This window comes from Centruroides vittatus, unplaced genomic scaffold (genome assembly GCF_030686945.1).
Source record: "Centruroides vittatus isolate TY-2023 unplaced genomic scaffold, ASM3068694v2 contig_641, whole genome shotgun sequence".
In the NCBI taxonomy this organism is placed as follows: Eukaryota; Metazoa; Arthropoda; class Arachnida; order Scorpiones; family Buthidae; genus Centruroides; species Centruroides vittatus.
The window spans coordinates 164,660-187,301 of record NW_027122395.1 but is presented as its reverse complement, the minus strand read 5'-3'; the positions used below and the strand labels follow the sequence as shown (position 1 = coordinate 187,301).

Sequence of the window (22,642 nt, the reverse complement as noted above, 5' to 3'; positions counted from 1 at the left end):
TTGACGAAAGATATGATAAACATCCTGCTCTACGCCATGCTTTTTGTATAGATACACCTACCGATCTGGAAAAATCTTTCAGGACAGCTGAACTAGTTTCCATTTACCTGACGATATCAACTACTATGCACTCAATTGGTAACAAATCCAATAAAGAACTATCACTTGAGAACTCACCGACACCAGAATCTCAGTCTGCCAAGAAGGCTTTCTCAATCGACGTTTCAGGCTAATTGTTTACTGTGATTATCACATATTCGTTGAATCAAGAAAATGAAGAAAGAAACACTTTGTGCGTTGCAAACGATTTCAGGCGGTAGGAAATCGCCTGACGGAAGAAACAGCCATATTTGTTCGCTGTCGTTTATTTGAATTTTCTCCCGATTGAAGTGACTGAACGTCCCTGGTGTCGGCTCACTGCGTAGACACAACGGAAGGTCATCGCCGAAGAAAACTTTATATAACTAATCGGACATCACTTTAACTCGAAAAGGAGCAATTTCTACCGGAATTTGAGCTATAAATCAGTGAATCTCTATAATCGACCTCGGATTCCACAAAGACTCCAATAAAATCTGATCTCGTTGATTATAGTTAGTTCTTAAAAGGAAAATTTGCGAAATTGTTGTAAGCATTTGTTTACTTTTTAGCAAACCGTTTACTATAATATAAACTGTTTTCTTTATAAACGGAGTAATGGCTCAGTTTCAGCCACCCATATACAACTTGTCACCCTGGGCGACAGACTTCTTTGAGAAAAATAGTGTCGATCGATTCACCGCTTACGACATCGGAGCAGCGACTAAACCTCATGAGGGTCCTCACAATATTAATATATAAATATGGTGTCAAACCTCGAATAATGACTACTTACCTGTAAACAGTACTCATTTTCTAAGAAACTTCTGTTTTAAAAAAGAAAATAGAAAGTTATAGGAAACTCTGAACAACCGTGACTTGTATTTTCTCATTAAGAGTCATTGTTCGGATGTTTCAATCTACTTAACTATACGTAAATATCTGATTAAAAAGTATTCTGATTAGAGGTGTTGTAATTAAAAAGAAGAAATGATTGCAGAATCAGTTCTGTTAGGTCTTTTTTAGCGAAGAAAATTACAAATCGCATAAACGTGAATACAGTGAATCTTACAAAAGTAATTGAAAAATAGAAATAAAGTTACAATAAAGATAAGACTATTTCTTGCAAGAGAGAGGCTTTCCTAACAGCCTTCTTCTCTTTTATCTGAGACATTTTAAACGGAGACATTTTAAAACAGTATTTTCCTGGATAGGAAGTCGCCATTATGGCTACACATTTTCCCTTCTTTGTATAATTCAAGGCAGACTTTTCTCGCCCCAAGCCAGAGTTGTAATTCATTGGTAAGCGTACAGACAATTCATTGCCAGATGCTTTTTTAAATTTTCTCTCATCACACGTAGGCCAATTCTTTACCCCGAAAGGTTTTTTCGGGGTATGGAGCTACCGTTTTCGGTTCAAATAAAGCTATAAATCCTTTCGGATCTATAGCTTTATTTGAACTGCATAAAGTGTCAGTCTGTATGCTCCTTCGCCCTATTGAGATTGCTTTGCAACTCTTAAAATATATGTTTTAAATGTAGAATCCAATTATGGCGAAAGCAAGAGGAACACAGAGAGTTATATTATCGAATAACTTATTTATATTTAAAATAGTAACGTACAGATGCTGTTGTCTGTTACAAAGATGTGCCGTTAATTTGTTTTACTCAACAATTCTTAGATGCTTATCGTTGGAATAACTTTTAGAAATGATCACATGTAGCATGTTTAATTATTTCTTTTATCTTTTTTAATCTTTGAGGTCAATCAACACGATTGACTATAGTACAATAGTTCTTTCATCTTAACAAGTCTGCTATAAATAAATATCTTGAAGCTATGTGTTATGAATATCAAAATAAAAGGTGTCGATGAAAAAATTCCTGACATCGAAAGGAACAAATCGTTTCCATAATCGAAATACAAAGTATTAATTGCAAAGCAAAGTAATTGTTCAATCATAAAGTAATTATTTGTCATTTAGAAATATTTTTTGCAATGTACTCGATAAACCGTCTTCCTCTATATCAAAACACTCATAAAGTGGCAATGAATACTTGTAAACGGATCTTGGTTTTAGATGCTAAATAAAACACCTACTGCATATTGAATCACGAAATACACACGTGTTATATTGCGAATCTCATTAACATTATACCACGCGACACAGTCATATTCAAATATGAGTCTTGTAATTCTATCATATATGCTCGCAATTAGTACTGTAAAACACTGTTAATTTTAATTCTACAATTCATTACATGCCTATTTCAGAGACAAACAACTGATAATGCTAAATAGAGAATTTTTTACCGTTGCCAGATGTCCCGGTTTTCTTCGATTGTCACAGGTTTTTCCGACAGGAACCTAGCATCTGAGAAGTTTATTTTAAAAACTCTTCCTATAATCAATTTTTGAACAATAAACTGTATTTATTTCGCATTTTAAATGCATTTCTATTACCGGAAGAATAAAAATACACGTTTAATGCATGTCATGCAATTGAAGAGTCCCATTATATTTCGGGTAATTTTGTCCCAGATTTTATCTCAAAGTGTCCACCAAACAAAGATTTGTCTGTCCTTTAATATCAATATTAGCTTTTAAACAAAATCATACAAGAATTACATCGTAGGTAATTTTTATTAAGTATATAAATAATGTATATATGGCATATACAAAGCAACATTGAATAAATCTACAGACAGCAAGAGCATAGCATTTGAATCTTTCTTTCTTTGCTAGAGGAATAATAAAATAATCAAAACACACATTTTAATTTACAGACAATCTTTTTGTATACCAGTATCAATATAAAAGTCATCTTCTATATAATAAAAAAGTTATTCTTTACAAAATCATATTTAAGAAGTAGTCTTAGAACGACCAGGGCAATGATTTAATAACAAAATTAAGGTATTTTGTGACTTTTCAAATAAAGGAAAAATCATAGACAAAACAACAGGTATAAAAACCAATGCATGAAATGCCGTTTCTATAGCAATAAGCACTACGATTTTCACAAATGTCGACAGAAAACATACATCAGAATACAAAATCAATATTCCTAATCCTGTAGAAAGAGAGCCTTGAACTACAGAAAACCCAATACGATACAAAGAATCGCTCATTTTCTCATTCGCACTTTTCCAGGATGACGTTATGTAAGCATAAGACATATGACAAGGGTAATTCACACTGAATCCAACACACAGAATAAGGTTCATCATAGAGAATATATCCAAATTGACGCCCCACAATGACATGTAACCCAATGTTTCTATTATTGAAGACACAAGGAAATGGCAACAGTAAGGGCAACTAAAACATTCGGTACTATTAGGAAGAAGACTATAGTTATTAAAACAGCCGTAATCCAAAATAATTGGTAGATTGTATGTTCTATGATTATACCTTGGTCAATTACACTGGATTTTAGAGAGTGTACCAGAACAAGAATTTCGGATTTTTCGGCAATTTCCCATAATTCTTTCAATGTATTTCTGTCTGATTGTGAAGTATTTAAATTTTTACCCATGATAAAAAATCTGCTGAACAAGATGTCGGTTCCATCGCTGTTTAAGACGACGTCGTTAGATGGTGACTTGGCTGCGCGTATTTTGAAGAAAACATTACGAAGACCATCGATGAGCCTGTTTGTTCGACATGTTATAACCTCGTAACGAGAATTTCGCAACAGGATTATTCTGAAACTTTTTATAAAACTTTAACCAGGACACAGTGTATTGCTCTTCGGCCACATAGGGATGTTGTTCGAATCTTTTTAAGAGATTTTCTATGGATTCTTGTACTTTTATGTCTGAGTAATCTAAAGTCGTATTGATGATTATGTAAAAAGGATAAACGTAATCTGCAAAATAGTTCATGCGAATTCGAGAGCTTTGTTGAAGCACAGTTTCTTCGGCAAATAATTGCTCATACTTTAGTCCGTGTTCAATGGAATGAGCATCCCAAATTCCAAGTTTTAAATTAATGATATAGATAAACACAACAATTATCTTCAAAACTGGATTCGATAGTACTTTTCCTAATACATCTTTAAAAAATACCATGGAAGCTTCTTCTTGTATTTCGTTTTCTGCCGAAGCATTTTCTTTGGATTCTACTGCAATTAATAAAAATTCAAAACTATGTAAAAGTTATATGTTTTCTGTAATAAATGTTAATAAAATTTGAAAATTTGATTGTTTAAATTTTTTGTGTTTAAAACACATTAGTGAAGATCCTTATGTAATCCGTTACGATCTTTACGATGATCAGTCTCGAGTTTGTTCTTACGACTCGAGAATGTCTGTACGATGGTTCGAGGAAAGCTACACCTCCACACTCAGTCCAGTGAATATTTACAGTTTATTTACAAAACAAATATTTACAGGATGTACAAGTTTGACAACATTACACATACGATGCAACAAAGGTGTGGTGCTCGCGTAACAGCTTGTCTGTTGGGGACTATTAGACTCTGGGGAAACTCCGGTCGGTTTGCGGAGTTGGCTCAACCGTGTGGCCGTCCGGTCTCTACACTAACCCTTTTAAGAGGAATTCCTAACAGGAGAACACTCTCTCTACACCTCACGGGCTTCCTAAGTGTCAGAGACTACCACGTATCCGGTCTCTCGCCCTTCTCCCCGTTCTTCTCGCCACTCTTACAATTTAAAGAGTTCCACGGCGACAACTTGCGATCAATCAGGTTCTACTTTCCCCTGGGAGCTTCCAAAGACGTCCGCTCTCCTCCCGACGACGTAGCTTACAGTCGCATCTAGAGCCCTATATAAACAGAGTATGGCCACTCTAACGTATGGACGCCATTTTGAGGCCAAAGTTGCAGTGTCACAGTACTGCTTAGCATTTAAATGAGCAATGTTAGTTAAAAACAGAAATTCGATTCAGAAAGAAGTTATATTAAGTTAAACATTTTTAGAAATAATTTTTAATTATGTTCGGAATAATTGTAGTTTATAAGTGATGGACAAAATATATAACAATAACAGGGCTAGAAGCAAAAAAGTGAATATATTAAAAAATATATTTAGTGGATCACATTTATTCACAGCACTATTGCAATATAAATAATCTGAAAAATATGTATTTAAATTTAAAAATATAATAACTAAAGACAAAAATTATAAAAAAAATCAATAAAGTTTATTTTTCAACAAGAAAAACTTAAGTAACATAGTGTAACTAGTAACAAATAGTGATTCTCTGCATTTTTTGCAAGGAATGCAGATAATTACTAAATATCAATCATTTATTAATAAAAGGGGTAATTTCCCTGTTACAGGGAAATTACCCCTTTAGTCGTCTTTACAATGTCCGTAAAGAGGGAAGAGGCAAGCCTTATTCAATTAACATTTCATAGCCTGATCTTCCATAAGCAAATTTTAACTGCAGAGCCTTTCTTATTGTATTATTTTGCCATTTTATTTTCTGTGTTGACACGTTTCCAAGGGCTGTTATTTGATCAGGATTGAAAATTAATTTTATGTTTGTACTCTGTGTGTTGACTCTAGACTTTAATTTTCTTATCTCTTCATAGAGATCTTTATTCTTTTCTGCACTCTTTTAACTCTATGTAATGCATTATGTAATTGAGATTACAATTCATTAATTTGTTTTGATTTTGGTGACAGTGGCTGGCTAACAAGATTACCAGTCTTGAAATACTGCACCAGATGTCTCATTGTCTTCGTCTTTATTCGTGCTTTTACATTCTTCGGCATTTTTTTCAAAAAGAATCAAAGTATGCAATAAAAAAATTAGAATATTTAATAAGAATATTTTAAATTTATATTATAAATATACCTGTACTAGGGCTGCATAGATGTCATAGGAGATAATTTGTAGCGTAACTGTGGTCCAAGGTCGGATCTATACGCTCACAATTGTTTCTATGCCTGTTTTTGATTCAGAGCATCTTCTCTTAGGTGCAGGTCTGTGAGAAAAAAGTGTAGGACGGCATCAAGCATCAGCAATCTTCTTCCATCCTTCCTGTGATTCTCACACTGATCTTTCTCAAAATGAACCTATGAGAGTTAATTGTAAACATTCGCATCACTAAACCAATATACTTATAAAGGTTAAAATGTATTAACAGACTTATACTCTTTAGCTTTAGTTTATTAATGTGCAATGTACAATTAAATTGGTAGGCAAAGCAGAAGTCCTTTCTCATAAAAATTCTGATTCTTACCTCGTAAAATTCTGATTCTTTCTCATAAAAATTCTGACAAAATAATGCATGTTTTCCAGAAATCCATAATTACTTATTTTCATCCAGCCTGTTTACTTTAATCGCCAATGCTTTTTTTCCTAGCTTTATCACTTGGAAATCGATGCAGTTTGAATTTAGGAGCTCTATTTTGAGCAATTAATGGCTGATCAACCCGGCATGATCTATATTTATGTGGTAGCTTTAAGAGCGATATAGATGTATAGATAGATCTACAGTAAGGCTAAAATAATAATTTCTAACGTCAATATAGCAAAGTAAGAACTAACTTGATGTTTAGAATCTATTTTAGATTGGAACTACCTGGTATATAAAGTTTCGAATCCTGTTATTTATCATAATAAATAGCTGATTGACACTCACTTGACATAAGCGGATCGGAAGCTGGCCTCATAATGGCGTCTACAAACCACGTGATCGGCAGTAGCCAATCATATTTTGACCCCCCAGTTGACCATACTCTGTTTATAGAGGGCTCTAGTCGCGTCCGTCCCTTGTTTACATTTCTCAAACCGAGCAACACGTGGCAAACACATTGACGTGTACCCATAAACGGAGACGCTACCCTTTGTTCTTCTGGCCGTTTATAGCCCCAACGCCAGGTGGGACCAATTATCCCGGTCGCGTGGCTTTTAGACCTCCTACACTAAATGCGGACCTTTACAACGTTATTAATTCGTCTTCTTGAACATATCCGACTACTGCTTAAGAGTATAATTCTAATGACAACAGTCAGATGTAATTTTGTTTTTTATAGAAAAAATTAAATATAGTATTAGATGAAATGGTCAAATGGATAAAATACCGGTATGTAGTTTATCTTCGTAATAATATAAAATAATTAAAATACCTACAATTAACAACTAATTTATAATATTTTCTGCGATATTCGTATCTTATTGTTAAACAAGAAAATATCATAAACCTAAGATTAGGTAACAATTAAAACGTGAAATTAATAGCTAAATAAATAAAATTCTATTAGACAAACACAATAAACTCTTTCAGGCAAAATATTTGCTATAAAACGATAATGCTGTGGTCTAATTAACATCTTGTGTTTAGTCTAAGCTCTTGTCGGGAGTGTTTTATCTTAGTTGATCTAATCTCAACGAAGTCGTTTACATAAATGTAAATCACACATCTGGTGGTTTGCGGGTCGATTTGTCAAGTCAACATTGCTAATAAAAGAAAACGCTGCACGTGATATTCTTTGTAATCATTACGCAGTAGGTTATTGTTACTTCGTGAACTGGCAAAAAAATTTCCCCAATGAGAGAAATTTGGCTCATGTTGAGAAAAGTGCGGGTATTAAGAAATCGATGGATATGTACAGCTATTTCCTAAAATAAAGGGAAAACTGATTTATTAGCAACGTTATAAATTCTGATTTTCAGATACTTGTGTGCCAAATTATTATTATAAGACTTCTACATTAATTTTGTATTATATATATATGTATATATATATATATATATAAGCAATAAAATAAATTTTTATTTATATAACCCATTAAAAAGTCTTACTTAAAAATAACGAGGTATCTTTTTACGTTAAGAAAAATATAATTTTATTAATTATTGCTCATTATAATTAGAATTTGATTGCTTCCAAAGTATTCGATACAAACTGATATAATAAAACAAAAATTATAAATTCGCCCATTTGAACATATGTCGGCTTGGATTTCTTTAATGTTTTTCAAGTGCAGTGATGTACCCATAGGGGGACCAAGGAGTTCTAGCATTCTGCAAAGAAAAACAACCAGTGGAAAATTATCCAAAAAGCTTTTATTAATTCATTTCTTTATTTAAAATTGTAGTATCTTGTACTGTATTTCCTTAATACTTATGAATTAGCGATCACATAAGGTAGGAATTTTATTTAATTTGCATTAAAAAGTTTTTTATCTACTCAACTCGGCTTTTGTCGGTTTAAATCCTGTGTGCCACATAAGGTTATTTTCTTTGACCCTATCAGATCTGAGATGTTATTAGCACTACTGTCATTGAGGATAAAATTTCTAAACGATATTAATTGTATGCCGTGTTCGCACCTAAGCAGAGAGCTCGCCAAGTGGTGTTTTCTGGGTTCTCTTCGAGTTGTTACACCTAAAGAGAAGTCAGTTTTCTACTGCAAATCTTCCCAAGAAGCGCACTTAATTTTGTTAGATGATGCATGTATTATGTTGCATTATCTCAACACTCTACCTCAGATCAGCGCTACACTAAAACGAGAACATAAATTTATATCTGAGAGGAATGGTAGAAATAACTGTGATGCTCGAATCATGCTTGAGATAATTCGGACATAAAAACTTTTAGAACTTAACAAGAAATGAGAATTATGACGATGATATAGATGACAGCGTTGGGACAGACCTTAATTGAAGATGTAGGAAGATAAGTAAAGTATCATATTTGGATAATCTGTTTCGATATGACTCGAAAGCTATCACCTGACAAAAATCCTAGAAATTTTTTGTGGGGTGTTATCTACAGTTCAATCCAGTTCCATCAAAGCGACAGGCAAACGTCTTAACAGCTTTGGCCACCTGGCTGGCCAGGACATTCTATTACCCGAATGAACGCATATCAGTAACACAAAGTACTAAAAATAAATGTTATATCAGTACTAATGTTACATTCAGATTTTCGTTAAGTTTTATTTAATTGAGATACAAATGTCACTTCATATTAATCAATGTGATAGAAATCTTGTATAGATGAACATTATGCAAAGAAATTAAATCTTTAACGAGAGAGACAGCATAATAAAACTGCTGTATAAAGAGCATACAGGTAAATCCTTATCGCTGGCATTTCCTATGCTAGTAATCGCACGAAGTATGGTTAAACCCTTATATAGTACCACCATTTGTTTTTCTCCAAAAGTGCACTGAATTGAATATGCCGCAAAACCAAAAGATCCCGAGCAATAAGAATTGTATAAAACAGTGAGATCTACGTCCAAGTTTGTAATTTTAGAGTTTCATAGTCACGTAATTCTGTGATCACAATACCTTTTAAAACTTAAAATTTACGGCACAAGTTTACATTAAACCTAAATTTAATTAATTCATTCATTATTACACTGCTGACTGTGAAAATTGCAACATTATGAAAGAATTACCTAATTAGAATGGAATTTTTACCATACATTGTTGATTTAATTGTACAGTATATAAATGATTAAATTTTGTGAAAGTCTTCGCGAGCTGCAATAATAGTTGATGTAGGTTATTGGTAAGAAATAAAAAGGCTTTTGATGGTATCCCAAGAAATTGCTTGTCAAATTCATTAGTACCGACTACTAGAGGACTACAAGGTCAATTTCCACTTGACTATATTCCAGACATATACAATAGATGACATGACTGGCTAACACATACTGTATGTGAGGAAATAGGCGGTATCTGTCATGCCTGGAATAGGACTTGTACGTACATACTTGGCAACATGTGATTGGGCATTGTGCTGTTGGAATATAGTGCAGAAATGCTCCAAAGGATTTCAGCTTTTACAACTTGTTTATGTAGTGATCGTTGTTCAGATTGCTCTCAGGTAGTAGCTGCCGAGACCGTGAATGGTTTTCTATGGGGCTGCACACTATTATAATTGGAGTTCGGCCAGTATGATGTTCTAAAATGCACTCTATAAGATAGCGTTTAGTACGATACCCGTCTAATGCGTATGCGTCCATCATTCTGATTCAAGTTAAATCGGTACTCGTCTGAAAACACGACTTGTTACCAGCGCCGGATTAAGCCTCTAGCGGGCCCTAGACAAAATTTAAATCGGGGCCCCATTTAGATAAGTTGCTTCTAAACAAATCTTATATAATGTGACATTAGCGTAGCTAGCATGGATGACACCCGGTGCGGATATCGTGGTGTCACCCTTTTTAACTCTTTTATAAACACTATTGAATTGTAATATCTTCGCACACGAGCAACTTGAACACTATATCGAATATGCGATGTCACGACGTATAAGTTTAGATTTAGAAAAATAAATCATAACCATATATTAGTACTACCACGAGAGGCGGCCCTAGGAATATTTCAAGATGGGGAGAAATCTCGTGGCGTACATTACTTCTGACGCACGGATGGCTGTTGACTTTTTTTTTTTTAGGCAATGACTAGTCGAGCGGAGCTTAGTAGAATTGTTAAATACAGCCTTTTCTGTCCTATCGAATTTCTTACATAATTTTTAACTCGTTTTGAAACAGAGAAATCTTCTGCACTGAAACTGGGCCCCTTCGAATTACGGGCCCTAGACATTTGCCTACTTTGCCTATTCGATAATCCAGCCATGCATGTTACAATCAGCGCATTTTAAGCTGTGTCGATGATTCAGGATCAAGGGAATCTGCCACAAAGGAATGCATGCAATCAGTCCCCATTGAAGCAGAAGGCATCAAACTGATCTCTCAAACAAATGTCACACGTTACAAGTCTGCATTGCTGTAATAACACTTGCGATGCGATGCGAAGCAAAATATTCGGTCACTGCCATGCGGAAGTGGTATCTATCATCCCTACTGATTCACTGCCTAATTTTCGATGCACCCAGTTGTTTTCGGTCTGCTACCTCCACTCAGTCATCACTGTTGTGGCATTTTGTCTTGTAGTGCAGCAGTCGTGATATGCAAGTTTGCCTTCATGCAGTCTAACCATGCATTGACATTCAATTTCTGTTGTTTCATACTATTGTGCGCTTCAACGTTGGCGAGGAATAGTGATTTCTAAAAACAATTTTACAGGTCACAATCCGTCATGAACTCGTGTGTGGCTTCTAAACAACCCTGTATTTATATTATAAACTTCCAGAGTTAAAGTGCACTACGAGTTTAGACATGTGCAATCACTCTGAATTTTGATAATTTGCATACCACACCTTCATTTATATATCCTGTAAGTTTAAAGCTAATACTCATATATGATTCCTTCAAAGTGCTGAAATACTCACAAGCTACAATTTATAACAACAAATCACACCCTGCCTCCTATCTAATTGATCATTAATTACTTAACCTTATAGTCCGATAACGAATACGGAAGTTTGTTTGGCGGAACTTCGAGTAATGGAATAAGAGAATGCAACAATTTGGAGATTTGCTAAGAGTGGATTCCTACCGAAAGGACTTTCTGTGATACACTGACCATTGTTTTGGTGATAAACACATGAAAAATACAGAAAACCACGCTGCGAGATCGCTGAAGATTCGCGAAACCACGATCAACAACCAGTATTCAGTGGATTCGGCCAACCATCCAGCAGTAAACCCATGTTCAGTTTAAATATATTGATGCAAGACGCCATTTAAAAGTTCCATTTGACCAGTTTGAAATTGGCTAAAATGCAGTAATTCGAGAAAATTCAGAAACACATTCAAAGATGTTCGTGAATTATTATTTGCATCGAAAATATAATTTTGAGTTTGATCTTATCTACAGATGTATTTGACAGTTAAATATTGAAACTACTTTAGTTTTTTCTAAAGTTTTAATAAATGTAACACTGAAAAATGACTGTAGACAGAATATTCAGGCAGAAAATTATTGTCTGAATATGTTTCTGACTATACCATACCATCAGTCTTAACGCAATCTTGAAGTACTTTTTGGTCAAATTAAATATTAACATACCTCGATTAAATGTAAAGGAAAGAAAATTCGACGTTTTTCTGTATCCACTTAACGCCAGGCAACCCCCGAAAACGTCCTCTGATACAGAAAAGTGAATACGATGCAAGTGGCTGTGTAATAACAGAATATTCTAACGAAAGGAAACAGACCCATCATTCCGATGCAATAAGAAATGAAGTTGGTGAGTGAAGTCAACGTGATGGAAATTCTAGCTTCACAATACGTCACTTCCATGCGTTTCTCGACTTTCTGCTTGGGATTGATGACCCTCCAGCATCCTATCAGTACGAATGCATCATCTATCTCGGTCACTAAAACAAATAAGTAACCAAGCAGTTATTAGCATTATTACCATACAAATGAAAGTAAATTTAAGAAACAACTTACCAAGCACTAGATATGAAATGGTGGCATTCCACGAAATGTTTTCTATACCTAAAGCCGACATTAATCCGAAAGCAGAGACAACTGCTAATCCAGCCGATACGACGCTGGCTGCACCAAGAACGGGTTTACTTCTCACCCCACTATTGCTCATGCAGAACAATATTGAAAATATAATCATAAACGCTACTAAACCTCCTATTTTAGGCTGTATCTTACGAAATTCTTTCCTAAATTCTTTCTCTACGAATAGAGACAAATCGGGATAAGTATTAACGTAAGTAAAATCATATTTCTGAATTGTGTCGTAAACAAAAGTGGACCATTGTTCAAACGTTTTTTTCTTCTCTTTATTCTTATCGTCTGTTGAATAATATAACATCATTGCATTGACTTCATCTATAAAGTTATTGTCATCCAGAACCACACCTCCCAAATTCGCGAAGTAAGCCTTATAAGTGAAAGACAATAAATCTATATCAATGGGATATTTTAACTTTTTTCTTTTCTGCAGAATGGAGTTTATTCCCACTTCTGACATCACCTCGATAATCGGGTTTTGGAAACATTTATTGTTGTTCAAGGCGCAAATATCCAGATAATGAACTTTCTTCCCATTACTATCAAATGTCACGTTTTGTATGACTTCATCGATTAATCTTACATCCGAAAAAACATTTTTATCGAACATACTTCTTCTGTCTCTTCTCAATAGGTACATGAAGAGGGCATTGGGTACATCAGGGAATTTTATTTGGTCAGAAAACTCTGCCGAATTATACGTAAAAATATTTTTTACGAATTTCTTAGTTTCGAAGATTTTCCCATTGTCAGCAAGTACCATATCATAAAAATCTTCCTTGGTTTCTAAGCTTATAATGAATGGAGACAGAGCAATGTAGAGAATTACAGGTAAAATGATGAAATAGTATGGATGTCTTCCAACTGCATTTCCGATCCTCTTGTAAATGAAGCATAGATTTTCTCTTATACAGTCGATTTTCATTTTGTTGTCTTCACTTGAAAAATGTTGATAACCTGAATGAATTAATATACATGAATTTAATTTTAATCATTTTTATTTAAAACTATGTCCGGCATAGCCGGGAAAAAGTAAGAAGAACAAACGTTGTTTAAAAACGAAAACCATAGTATAAATTTGGTTAGTTTAGCTCACCATTGTTATGTATATTAAGAAGTGAGATAGGGTATAAAAAACCAAAAGAAAAATGAAGTTTCTAGATGTAAGTCAATGCAGCATATATTTACCCAAAGTCATATAGAGTATGTATGAAATCTTCGAGACTGATAGTTCAAAGAGCTTATGAGTTAACAGAGGAGGATAAAATGAGGATAAGGAAAGAATATCAATGTTTTATATTAGCTGACATTTAGCGCTCGATGCAATAAAATTGGTATTATATCATCATTATCCATTTTAAAAACACCATTAAATTTATTTTTCTCTACGAAAAAAATTATTTAAATTGATTTTTAACGAGCATTGTTTAATGTGACATCGTTACAATATGGAGCTGAAATTTTCAATCATATTTTTAATTTATTTAACTTTAAATATGTCTATAAAGTTAATATTAATCTGTTTGTTTGTTCGTTATACACTCCTAGGCCGTTCGACCAATTGCTACGAAGCTCCGAAGTTACGTTCAAACACCTCTAATTTAGATCACGTCGTAATCCCACCCCAAAATATCGATTGGATTTCTATATATTGATTAATTTCGGTTCACATTCGATTGCTGGCTATACAAGTAGCGTCATCTATTGGAAAAAATTTAACAAAAAATTAACTGAATATAATTCTTATCAAAAAAAATACAAATTAAAAATATATATATTGTGTTCACTGAATAACTGTGACAATAATATAGCGCGAAGTAGAAACGCCATCATGTCATTACTGCGATAGATTCCACATAGCACTTGTAGTAGTGTTTTGCCCCTTACATCATACTTTTCTTGTTAGCAATGGCGTCTTGCCGATTATGTATTTAAGCGTTCAGGAAAAAAATTTTGAATTGAAATAACATGACTTTTGTTACAAATCAGAAGTTTATACATAGAAAATCTGGATTTTTTTCTTGCGATTTCCATGAGTGGTCTCGACTTTTATCTGAAAAACTTTGCTTCTAGATTAAGGAAAGACAAACAGCAGATGAACTACAGTGTGAATTTATAGATCTGCATTTTTTTAAATTGTATTTTAATTAGTACAGTACCCTCCAATAACCGAGTGGATAAAACCACCAAACACCGGTAGTCAATCGTCGGGTTCACTCATGGCCATGTTGAGTTTTCTGGGTTTTCTTCGCATTAGTAACATCTAAATAGGGGCCAGTGTTACATAAAAGTTTTTTCTTTTACTGAAAAAAGTTTTATATCGTCTTTTGCACGTTAAGAGTAGCGGGGCCATCACAACCTGTCTAACATGGATAACTTTTCAAATAGTAATAGTACACCAGTATTAATTAGTTGTCGTTGACCATCCTGTCTTCCGACAGGAGGACAACTACTGCTTTTGGTCGAATTACTTCAACCTTCTTCCGCAACAGCCCCTTCTTTCTATTGGACCGACTGGTATGGTGGCATTCTAATAGGAAAATTACATAATACGAGGTTACCAGCCAACACAAATTATGTTTATATTTGGTTCTCAAGGGGTTTTCAAGGGTACGGAGTTTAAATATTTGGTCCGTTTATCGCGAAAGGTGATCGGTTGGAAGATTACAGTTTGATATTCAGCTGTAAATGGTACAGTTTCTTAGAGGTAGCATTACGAAAAAATATGATATCTTAAAAATTTTAAATATATTTTCAATTGGTGTCTATTTTACTAATAAAATTGTGCCATTTCTTACCATGCAAAAATCGCGATAAACTTAACGATGGTAGGCAAAAAAACCAAACTCTTTATATGAATTTCTTTTTAACATTTGGGTTAATGTTACCTATGGTTCCTAGATGGCAGCTTGTCTCTGATTCCAGCAAATAGAAGAAGAGAAACAGTGGGGACGCACGTTCTAACCTAACCTAACCTAACCTATTCTAATAAATTACCATAATTATTACCAACAAAATTATTCGGACACAAATGGAAATCCACAAGTGGATTTCTATTTGTGTCGGAATAATAATAATTATTCCGACACCATTAATAAAAAAAGAACAGAATAGAGAATATTATTACAGTATTTCGATACTGATATTGATGTTTTCGAAAGATTTAAGAATTATTTTTTGCTTTCATTTAAAGTCGTCTACGTGGACGTTATTTATTAATAGGACCTTGTACTGGTGTATTGGCACAGTAATGAGAGTTAATTCAGTAAAATTTCTTTATTTTATCACCTGTAGTAGCAATATCCGTACACATTTTACACGTGTTTCGGGATAGCATGCCCCTCATCAGCAGTATTACCACTATGTACTATAAATAACAATAAAACATATAAGTTACAATAAAATCTAAAATATTCCAAAAAATAATAATAAAATACAATTTAAAACCTACTGTGAATACATATCTCAATTCCGAGTATGAATAGATGTTTTTCGTTTTACAATTACAGAGATTGTGTAAATACGTATTTCGACTTAAATTGACAATTTCCTTTTCACTATTGAACAATTTGCTGTATAATTAAAGGTAAAACATAATAAACAACCAAAGATAAACTGATAAAATAATACAACACAACTTGTAAGAAAGAAACTTACATTAAGGTTTTACGTTTGCCATTCCTGTACAGTGTAAAACGAAAAACATCTATTCATACTCGGAATTGAGATATGTATTCACAGTAGGTTTTAAATTGTATTTTATTATTATTTTTTGGAATATTTTAGATTTTATTGTAACTTATATGTTTTATTGTTATTTATAGTACATAGTGGTAATACTGCTGATGAGGGGCATGCTAGCCCGAAACACGTGTAAAATGTGTACGGATATTGCTACTACAGGTGATAAAATAAAGAAATTTTACTGAATTAACTCTCATTACTGTGCCAATACACCAGTACAAGGTCCTATTAATAAATAACGTCCACGTAAATTGACTTTAAATGATAATAAATTGTAAGGACAGTAAGGCTTTTCTAATTAATTATTTTTTGCTTTGTTTTGTAAATAAGTCTTTACAAAGTTAAGAAGCTTTTGTTTCACAATTTATTTTAGAATGTATTATATAACTTTCCTTAACATAAAATTAACTTTACTTAGTTTAAGTATAAATGTTATGGCTTTATAAATAAACAGCTTTCATTTCTGAAACTATCGTTCATAATTAAAATATACCTTTACTATACCCGATAATATCATTATCGTCATTCAACAAACATTCTTATCATTCCGAAACGCCGATCATTTCCGACAACGTTACTAAAATTGAATAAAACATTTACAATTTTAGTTATCGTCACAAAAAAAATTGTACTTATAATAAAAAACATTACTTCTATGCATGTAATGTGAATTTAATTATAAAAGTTACCGATGTTTTTATATTTCTTAAATTGTATGCATGAAAATAGCAACTAATCTTCATTTTTGATGTATTTTGCTTCAAAAAGATTTTATGCGTATTATTGTTATTAGTTTTTTAGATAATATTGATGAATATATACCTACACCATTGAATAAAGCAAAAGAACACATTATTGTATTTTTTGGACATTTCATTAACTCTACAAAAACGTTCCCGAAATGACTGTTTTTAGCGAAGGCTCTGTTGCAAAGAAATGTTATTAAAAAGTAACGGATTCTATGCGCTGCCCAATCACGTATTGTCTAAACAGAAATTTAGTGACAATATAAAGTAATTGTCATCATTATAACTCGTAATATTTTTCGTCATAAATTTAATCTGGAAATTTGCGACCTTGGCGATTTTGAACCTTATGTAAAAGATCAAGTGTAGAGGCTAAATCAAAATCTTTCGTTTGCATCAACTTGCTTATTGGATTAATGGAATTTAGTATTTTATGCCAAATAACTAATGAACACAAAAACTTAAATTGTTTAATACAATTTTATAAACCCGAGGCCTCGTCTCTTATTAAATTATCAACGTCTTGGTTTTCGTAAATGCTTAGCGAGGCGTCGTATACATCTCCCAAATGAAATCTCAAAGGCTTTAAAGTCCCTATCCTACTCTCCCATCTAGTGTCTCTCAATGGTTTTAAAGTTAAACCTTGAACATGTTTTAAAAGTATTGCGCATCGAAAAGTAAATGTTGAAAGAAATAAATATATTTTTCGGACCGTGTTGAAGCAATTAGCGGCTTACAAAGATGCTTTTGCCATATCATTAACAGCAAGATTGAGAGAATGGCTGCTACACGGAACATAGAATGCTGGCTAATTATATTGTTTAATTCTAGCACTCCTGCTATATCGTCCCTCATTTGGACCCGTTATCGTATCCCTGCCTTCTGATATTCTGCAAATCTAAACCCGAGTCATTAAGTTCTCCAATTATAATATCAGACATTTGTTTTCCTGTGGATTTTTCGACTGGTAAAAAAAGCTTTCATTAATTTTAATTTCAACACCAGTGTTAAATTTATTGATTAAAACATATCTGATTACAAGAGTCATTTGCTCTACTCTACTAATATCAGGAGTACAGTCAAAAATTATGGAAAAATATTTGTATTTTTTATTTCATCAATAAGATGAGATTTTACACTTTGATGCAGCAGATCTATTATCTCGTTTTGTATATTTTCCAGTGAGCTTTATGTCTTTCCTTTTTTTAACACTCTATGGACGTGCTTTTTTAGAATAAAATCAAATTGAGATAGCAACTCAACTAATTTTAAAAAATTACCGTTTTTATACTCAAACAACTTGTCGCTTGTACCTCGAAAAGCCAGACCACTTTTACCAAGCATTTTAGTAATTGCTACGATTCTTAGAAGCACCTCGTTCCAATGATTTGTTTCGGCAGTAATACTTCTTTGAGCGGCCGCATCTATAGTTTTTCAACACTTTAACCTTTGGTTCATTTCTAGCCATGATTTTTGGGCCTGAATATGATTTTTGGAAATTTCATGCTCTTTTAAAGTTTCGCCGAGGTGCTTCCAACTTTTAAAACCCTCCTTTGAAAGAGATCTAACTATACAGCCGAAAATTTTGCAACAGAAGCAGTAAACGCAGTTTTGTGAAAGAGAGTACACTAGCCAGTCTCGTAAAACTTGCTCTCCGTTGCTTAAAATTCGTGTATAATAATTTACGCTAAAACGTCGACCAGTGTCATTGAAAGGAAATTTGTAATTATGCAATGGTGCATCTTCTCTTACTATTTATGCTCCTATTTAGGTGAACCTTCTCTTACTACAACTCTTGGCCACAATGCTGGATCTGTACTCAAAGTTATTAGTTCTGTGGGTGTCAGTTTTTTCAATGCTTTTATGTGGTGATGATAGAGTCAGAGTGTCGTTCGTTCCAACTGATTCAGAAACTTCGTCCATTTGTTTGTCATCATCATCCTCTGACGATTTTGTATTTTCTTTTATGACCGGACTTGATGTTGGATTCTCAGAGTCATCGTTTCTTTTGGTACAACTCTGGATATAATTTTTTAACCCGCCAGCTTGTCTTTGCCTTTCGGTTTCCTTTTTTATCCTTCGTTTTTTGTACTGGTAACCAGACAGTTTTCTTTGCCCGTTAGACATTCTGGAAGAGGCACGCACATAACTCAAATTGAATAATGTAAACTATAAAATAATATTTAAAAAAATAAAGATCTATCCTTGTTCTAAATAAGCTAAAACCGTAATTAACATAACTTAAAATTATATTCTGTCAATGGACATATATTTATGGCTTACACATAATATTTTTTGTATCCTGTGAACGCAAAGAAAGTCTAGTGTTTTTATATATGTATGTTATAATAACAAATATTTCAGAAAACCGTAAATAGTCATTAAAAACAATTTTATAATTCTTGATTTTGAGATTTTATTCAGTTCAATTATTCAAATATATTATTAGAAAATGCGTTTTATCTAAGCAAAGAACTTAATAAATGTCTTATATTATTGATTCAAATATTTATTTTCATAAAACAAAAATATAAATAATTATACCTATAGAATACATTCAAATTTAATACAATATTTTATTGATTTAATAAACAGCCTTTTTGGATAAATTAAATATTTCTTTTATTTAAAAACGCTTTCATTGTTTCGATTCGATAATCGATTTACGATAAACTAGTATCTATCAAACTAAACAGCTTAATTATAGATGTACTTACTTTTAAAAATTAAGAAATCGCACTTAAGTAAATTTTATGAACTTCCACTTGTTATAACTACCGACGTAATAGCGAGAATAATGCTATTGTGTAATGAAACAGCTCATTTATAATTAGAGGTAAGTATAAGCGAGTCTATGCACGTTCAAACACAAGCTGAAGCAGCGCTCTGCTTGCGTGCTAATGCTATCCTGTTCAGAGAATTATATGAATGTTCAAACAATTTTTCAATAATAGTGTAAATATTTTTAGCTTTTAGACATAAACAATATAAATACACTACGCACTGTAAATTTTTAGAGAACGAAAAAATCGATACGTGAAATTTTCTATTAATTGAGTATTTAACACATCAATATTTTTGTCACACTTACAGCCAAAATGGCGCCCCTAAACTTTGGCGCCTTGGAGAAACGTCCGGGTTGCCCGCCCCTAGAGCGGGCCCCACTGGGGCATAAGTAACGCCCTTTTTAATTTGCAAAAATTTAAATGTTTTAATTTTATGTGAAATTATTTTAGATATATGTTATAATGTAACTTTTCTTTATTATTTAAATTTCGTTTTCTTTTTATAAATCAAAATTTTGAGGAGAGATGGATAGGACGACGAGAACCTATTGAGTGGTCATCATGATCACTAGACCTAACACCACCGGACTTTTTTTTTGTGGGATGTATTGAAGGATCAGGTTTACAGCATCAAACTAAAAACAATTCCTGAATTAAAACAAGTAATTGCAGAGAAATTTTCTGTAATTACCATGGAAATGTGGTTCAAAAAGTTTGTAGAAGTGTTGCTAGTAGAGTTCAGTATTGCATTGAATATGAACGGGAACATTTTGAGTATGTCCATTAATATTTAATCATTGTATTTTTGTTGTTGCATTTTTTGTTCTTGTATTTATGTAATTTTTGTTCAATAAAAATTAAAATTTTTAATAATTTCAACTAATAGAAATTAAAAAGGGAGTTGCTTATGCCCCACCCTGTATTTTTTAAAAAAAATATGTGCATAGGGTTTTGTAATATAAACCTTAAATGTGTTAAAATATATAATGTTTTAAAAGTATTTTTTCATTAAAAATAAAAAAAACAACAATGATTTAACCAGATAATTTATTTTAATGAATAATACTACATTTCTTTTTAAATTGACATAACTTCAACCTAAGCAATGTAACCTTTCACTCAAGTACTGTACATAGTAATTTATATTTTAATTAATTTTTATATAATGTATATGTAAATTTATATAATTTTTATATAAAGTAATGGATACTCTGATTCAAGAAATGACATTAATTAATCATGTAAAGCCTCGCCACTTCGCCTTTTTAAATTAATCGTTCTATGAGATACATGCGATCCCCGTTATCTCCCCGTTATCTGAAATATAAGGGTCGAACCAACACAAAAATTTCCTTGTGTTGTTCGACCTGATTCGATTCTGTGTTCCCCAAAGTGGTACGCTGATAGTTTAACCGTTCTACAAAAATATGCAATAAATTTAACTTATTGTATTGCAAACCTGTAAATAATTCTTATATTATTGTTTACATTATCTACAACACATGATATGCATTCAATACAATCGAATTACTTTACTTATTCCGTTTATTACAGCTTCTTTTATACAACGTAATTTCTATAAATCATAAAAGCAGTTACAATATTGAAAATGTATTACCTCTTCCTTAATGATCAATACTGCGTGACAGTTTTTTATGTACTGTAAATGTAAAATAGCATTATAAATATCATCATAATTTTAATGAAAATATATTGTAAAGAAAAATTCCGAGACTCAGTAAAAGACTTCAATAAATTGAGGGAAATATTTAAAGACTAACAAATGAAAAACAATTGATTGCATATTCAAGAAAGAATTCACAATATAAATATATAAATTAAAACTCACCACAGATCTTAAGAACAAGCAGTTTTCAAGTTGTACATAGCCATTACGATGCTTCATACATGAAGTTTGACGAATATTAATAACCAAGTCGTACTTCCTTCCTTCAGCGTATTTCTAAAAAATATGAAGAAAGTTATCATACAAGATAAACGTAATTAAATTACCCTTATTCCAGACTGTTTGGAGGAAAATGCAACAGTCTTAACTCTACGAAATTAGGTATGCTGCCGTTTACAGATATGTGGTATAAAATTAGTTCTAAAAGTTACTACTAGGGAGCTTATGGTAATGCGAGTGGCAAAAAAAATACGGTAATTAAAAACTTTGTAAAAGTTGCGAGTAAATACGGTAATTAAAAACTTTGAATTAAATTTTTGAAGACCGTGTATGGATTTCACTAGAAAATTGAATAAATAAAAAGTTCTTACCTGTCTTCTGATGCTTAACACTTCATTCAATCTGAAGTAATAAGAATATTTTACATGAAAGTTAATGGCATCAACTGTCGATTTGACAACCGTTTGTGCTTCAGAATCGTTCATATCGACAATTTCCCACTTTTCTGCATAACTAAATACAAAAGTCAGTGCTAAGAGATACTTCATGTTTAAATTTTAACCCAAAAATGAGAGTAAGCACGTAATGTTTGTACAGGCACTTTAGTGATTTGCATTATTATATTTAAAATATGCTATTGTGTTATTTCACAAGAGACTTAATCTTTAATAAACGTTAAGTTGTCAATAGAAATGATTCGTTTGAAAATATTTTATTCTAAAAGTAATTTTGCTTCACGTTAGAGGATAATTATTAAATACATTTTTGGCGATGTGCCATTAATTTGATAGCCTACCGCTCCGGTAGGTACGAGATCTAATCCGAAATCGAAAAAAACTCAAGAAATTTTTTGGGTTGTCAGCATGTCGTGATGTATATCTGTCATCATCTGGCAACCCCACTGTGAATCTACCTCAACGAAATCTTACACATGAGCCCTCTTATTACCCACAGGGTGAAAGGAGTTAAATATGTGTATTTTTTCGTTTTATTTATATTTATTTTATATA

General features: G+C 32.6%; 1 protein-coding gene and 1 long non-coding RNA gene across 2 annotated transcripts; one reads left to right on the top strand and one right to left on the bottom strand.

The window, feature by feature from the left end:
* Window positions 1–3,711: 3,711 nt before the first annotated feature.
* On the bottom strand, window positions 3,712–13,648 carry LOC136979788 (patched domain-containing protein 3-like). Its single transcript, XM_067275814.1, has 4 exons — window positions 13,639–13,648; window positions 12,373–13,407; window positions 12,135–12,296; window positions 3,712–4,205 (listed from the first exon to the last, which is right to left on the bottom strand). The coding sequence occupies exons 1-4, from the start codon at window positions 13,646–13,648 to the stop codon at window positions 3,712–3,714; spliced, it is 1,701 nt and encodes a 566-aa protein (XP_067131915.1).
* Window positions 13,649–16,142: 2,494 nt separating this feature from the next.
* LOC136979791 (uncharacterized) lies at window positions 16,143–16,384 on the top strand. Its single transcript, XR_010881447.1, has 2 exons — window positions 16,143–16,190; window positions 16,275–16,384. It is a non-coding gene; the product is annotated as an uncharacterized lncRNA (long non-coding RNA).
* The last annotated feature ends 6,258 nt before the right edge of the window (window positions 16,385–22,642 follow it).

What these genes read in the sequence shown, in the direction of transcription:
- LOC136979788 (XM_067275814.1), bottom strand. An exon ending in CATTTCATATCTAGTGCTTG is followed by an intron (nt 12,297 to 12,372) that starts GTAAGTTGTTTC and finishes TATTTGTTTTAG; the next exon opens with TGACCGAGATAGATGATGCA. An exon ending in TTATTGCATCGGAATGATGG is followed by an intron (nt 4,206 to 12,134) that starts GTCTGTTTCCTT and finishes TATTAATTGCAG; the next exon opens with TAGAATCCAAAGAAAATGCT.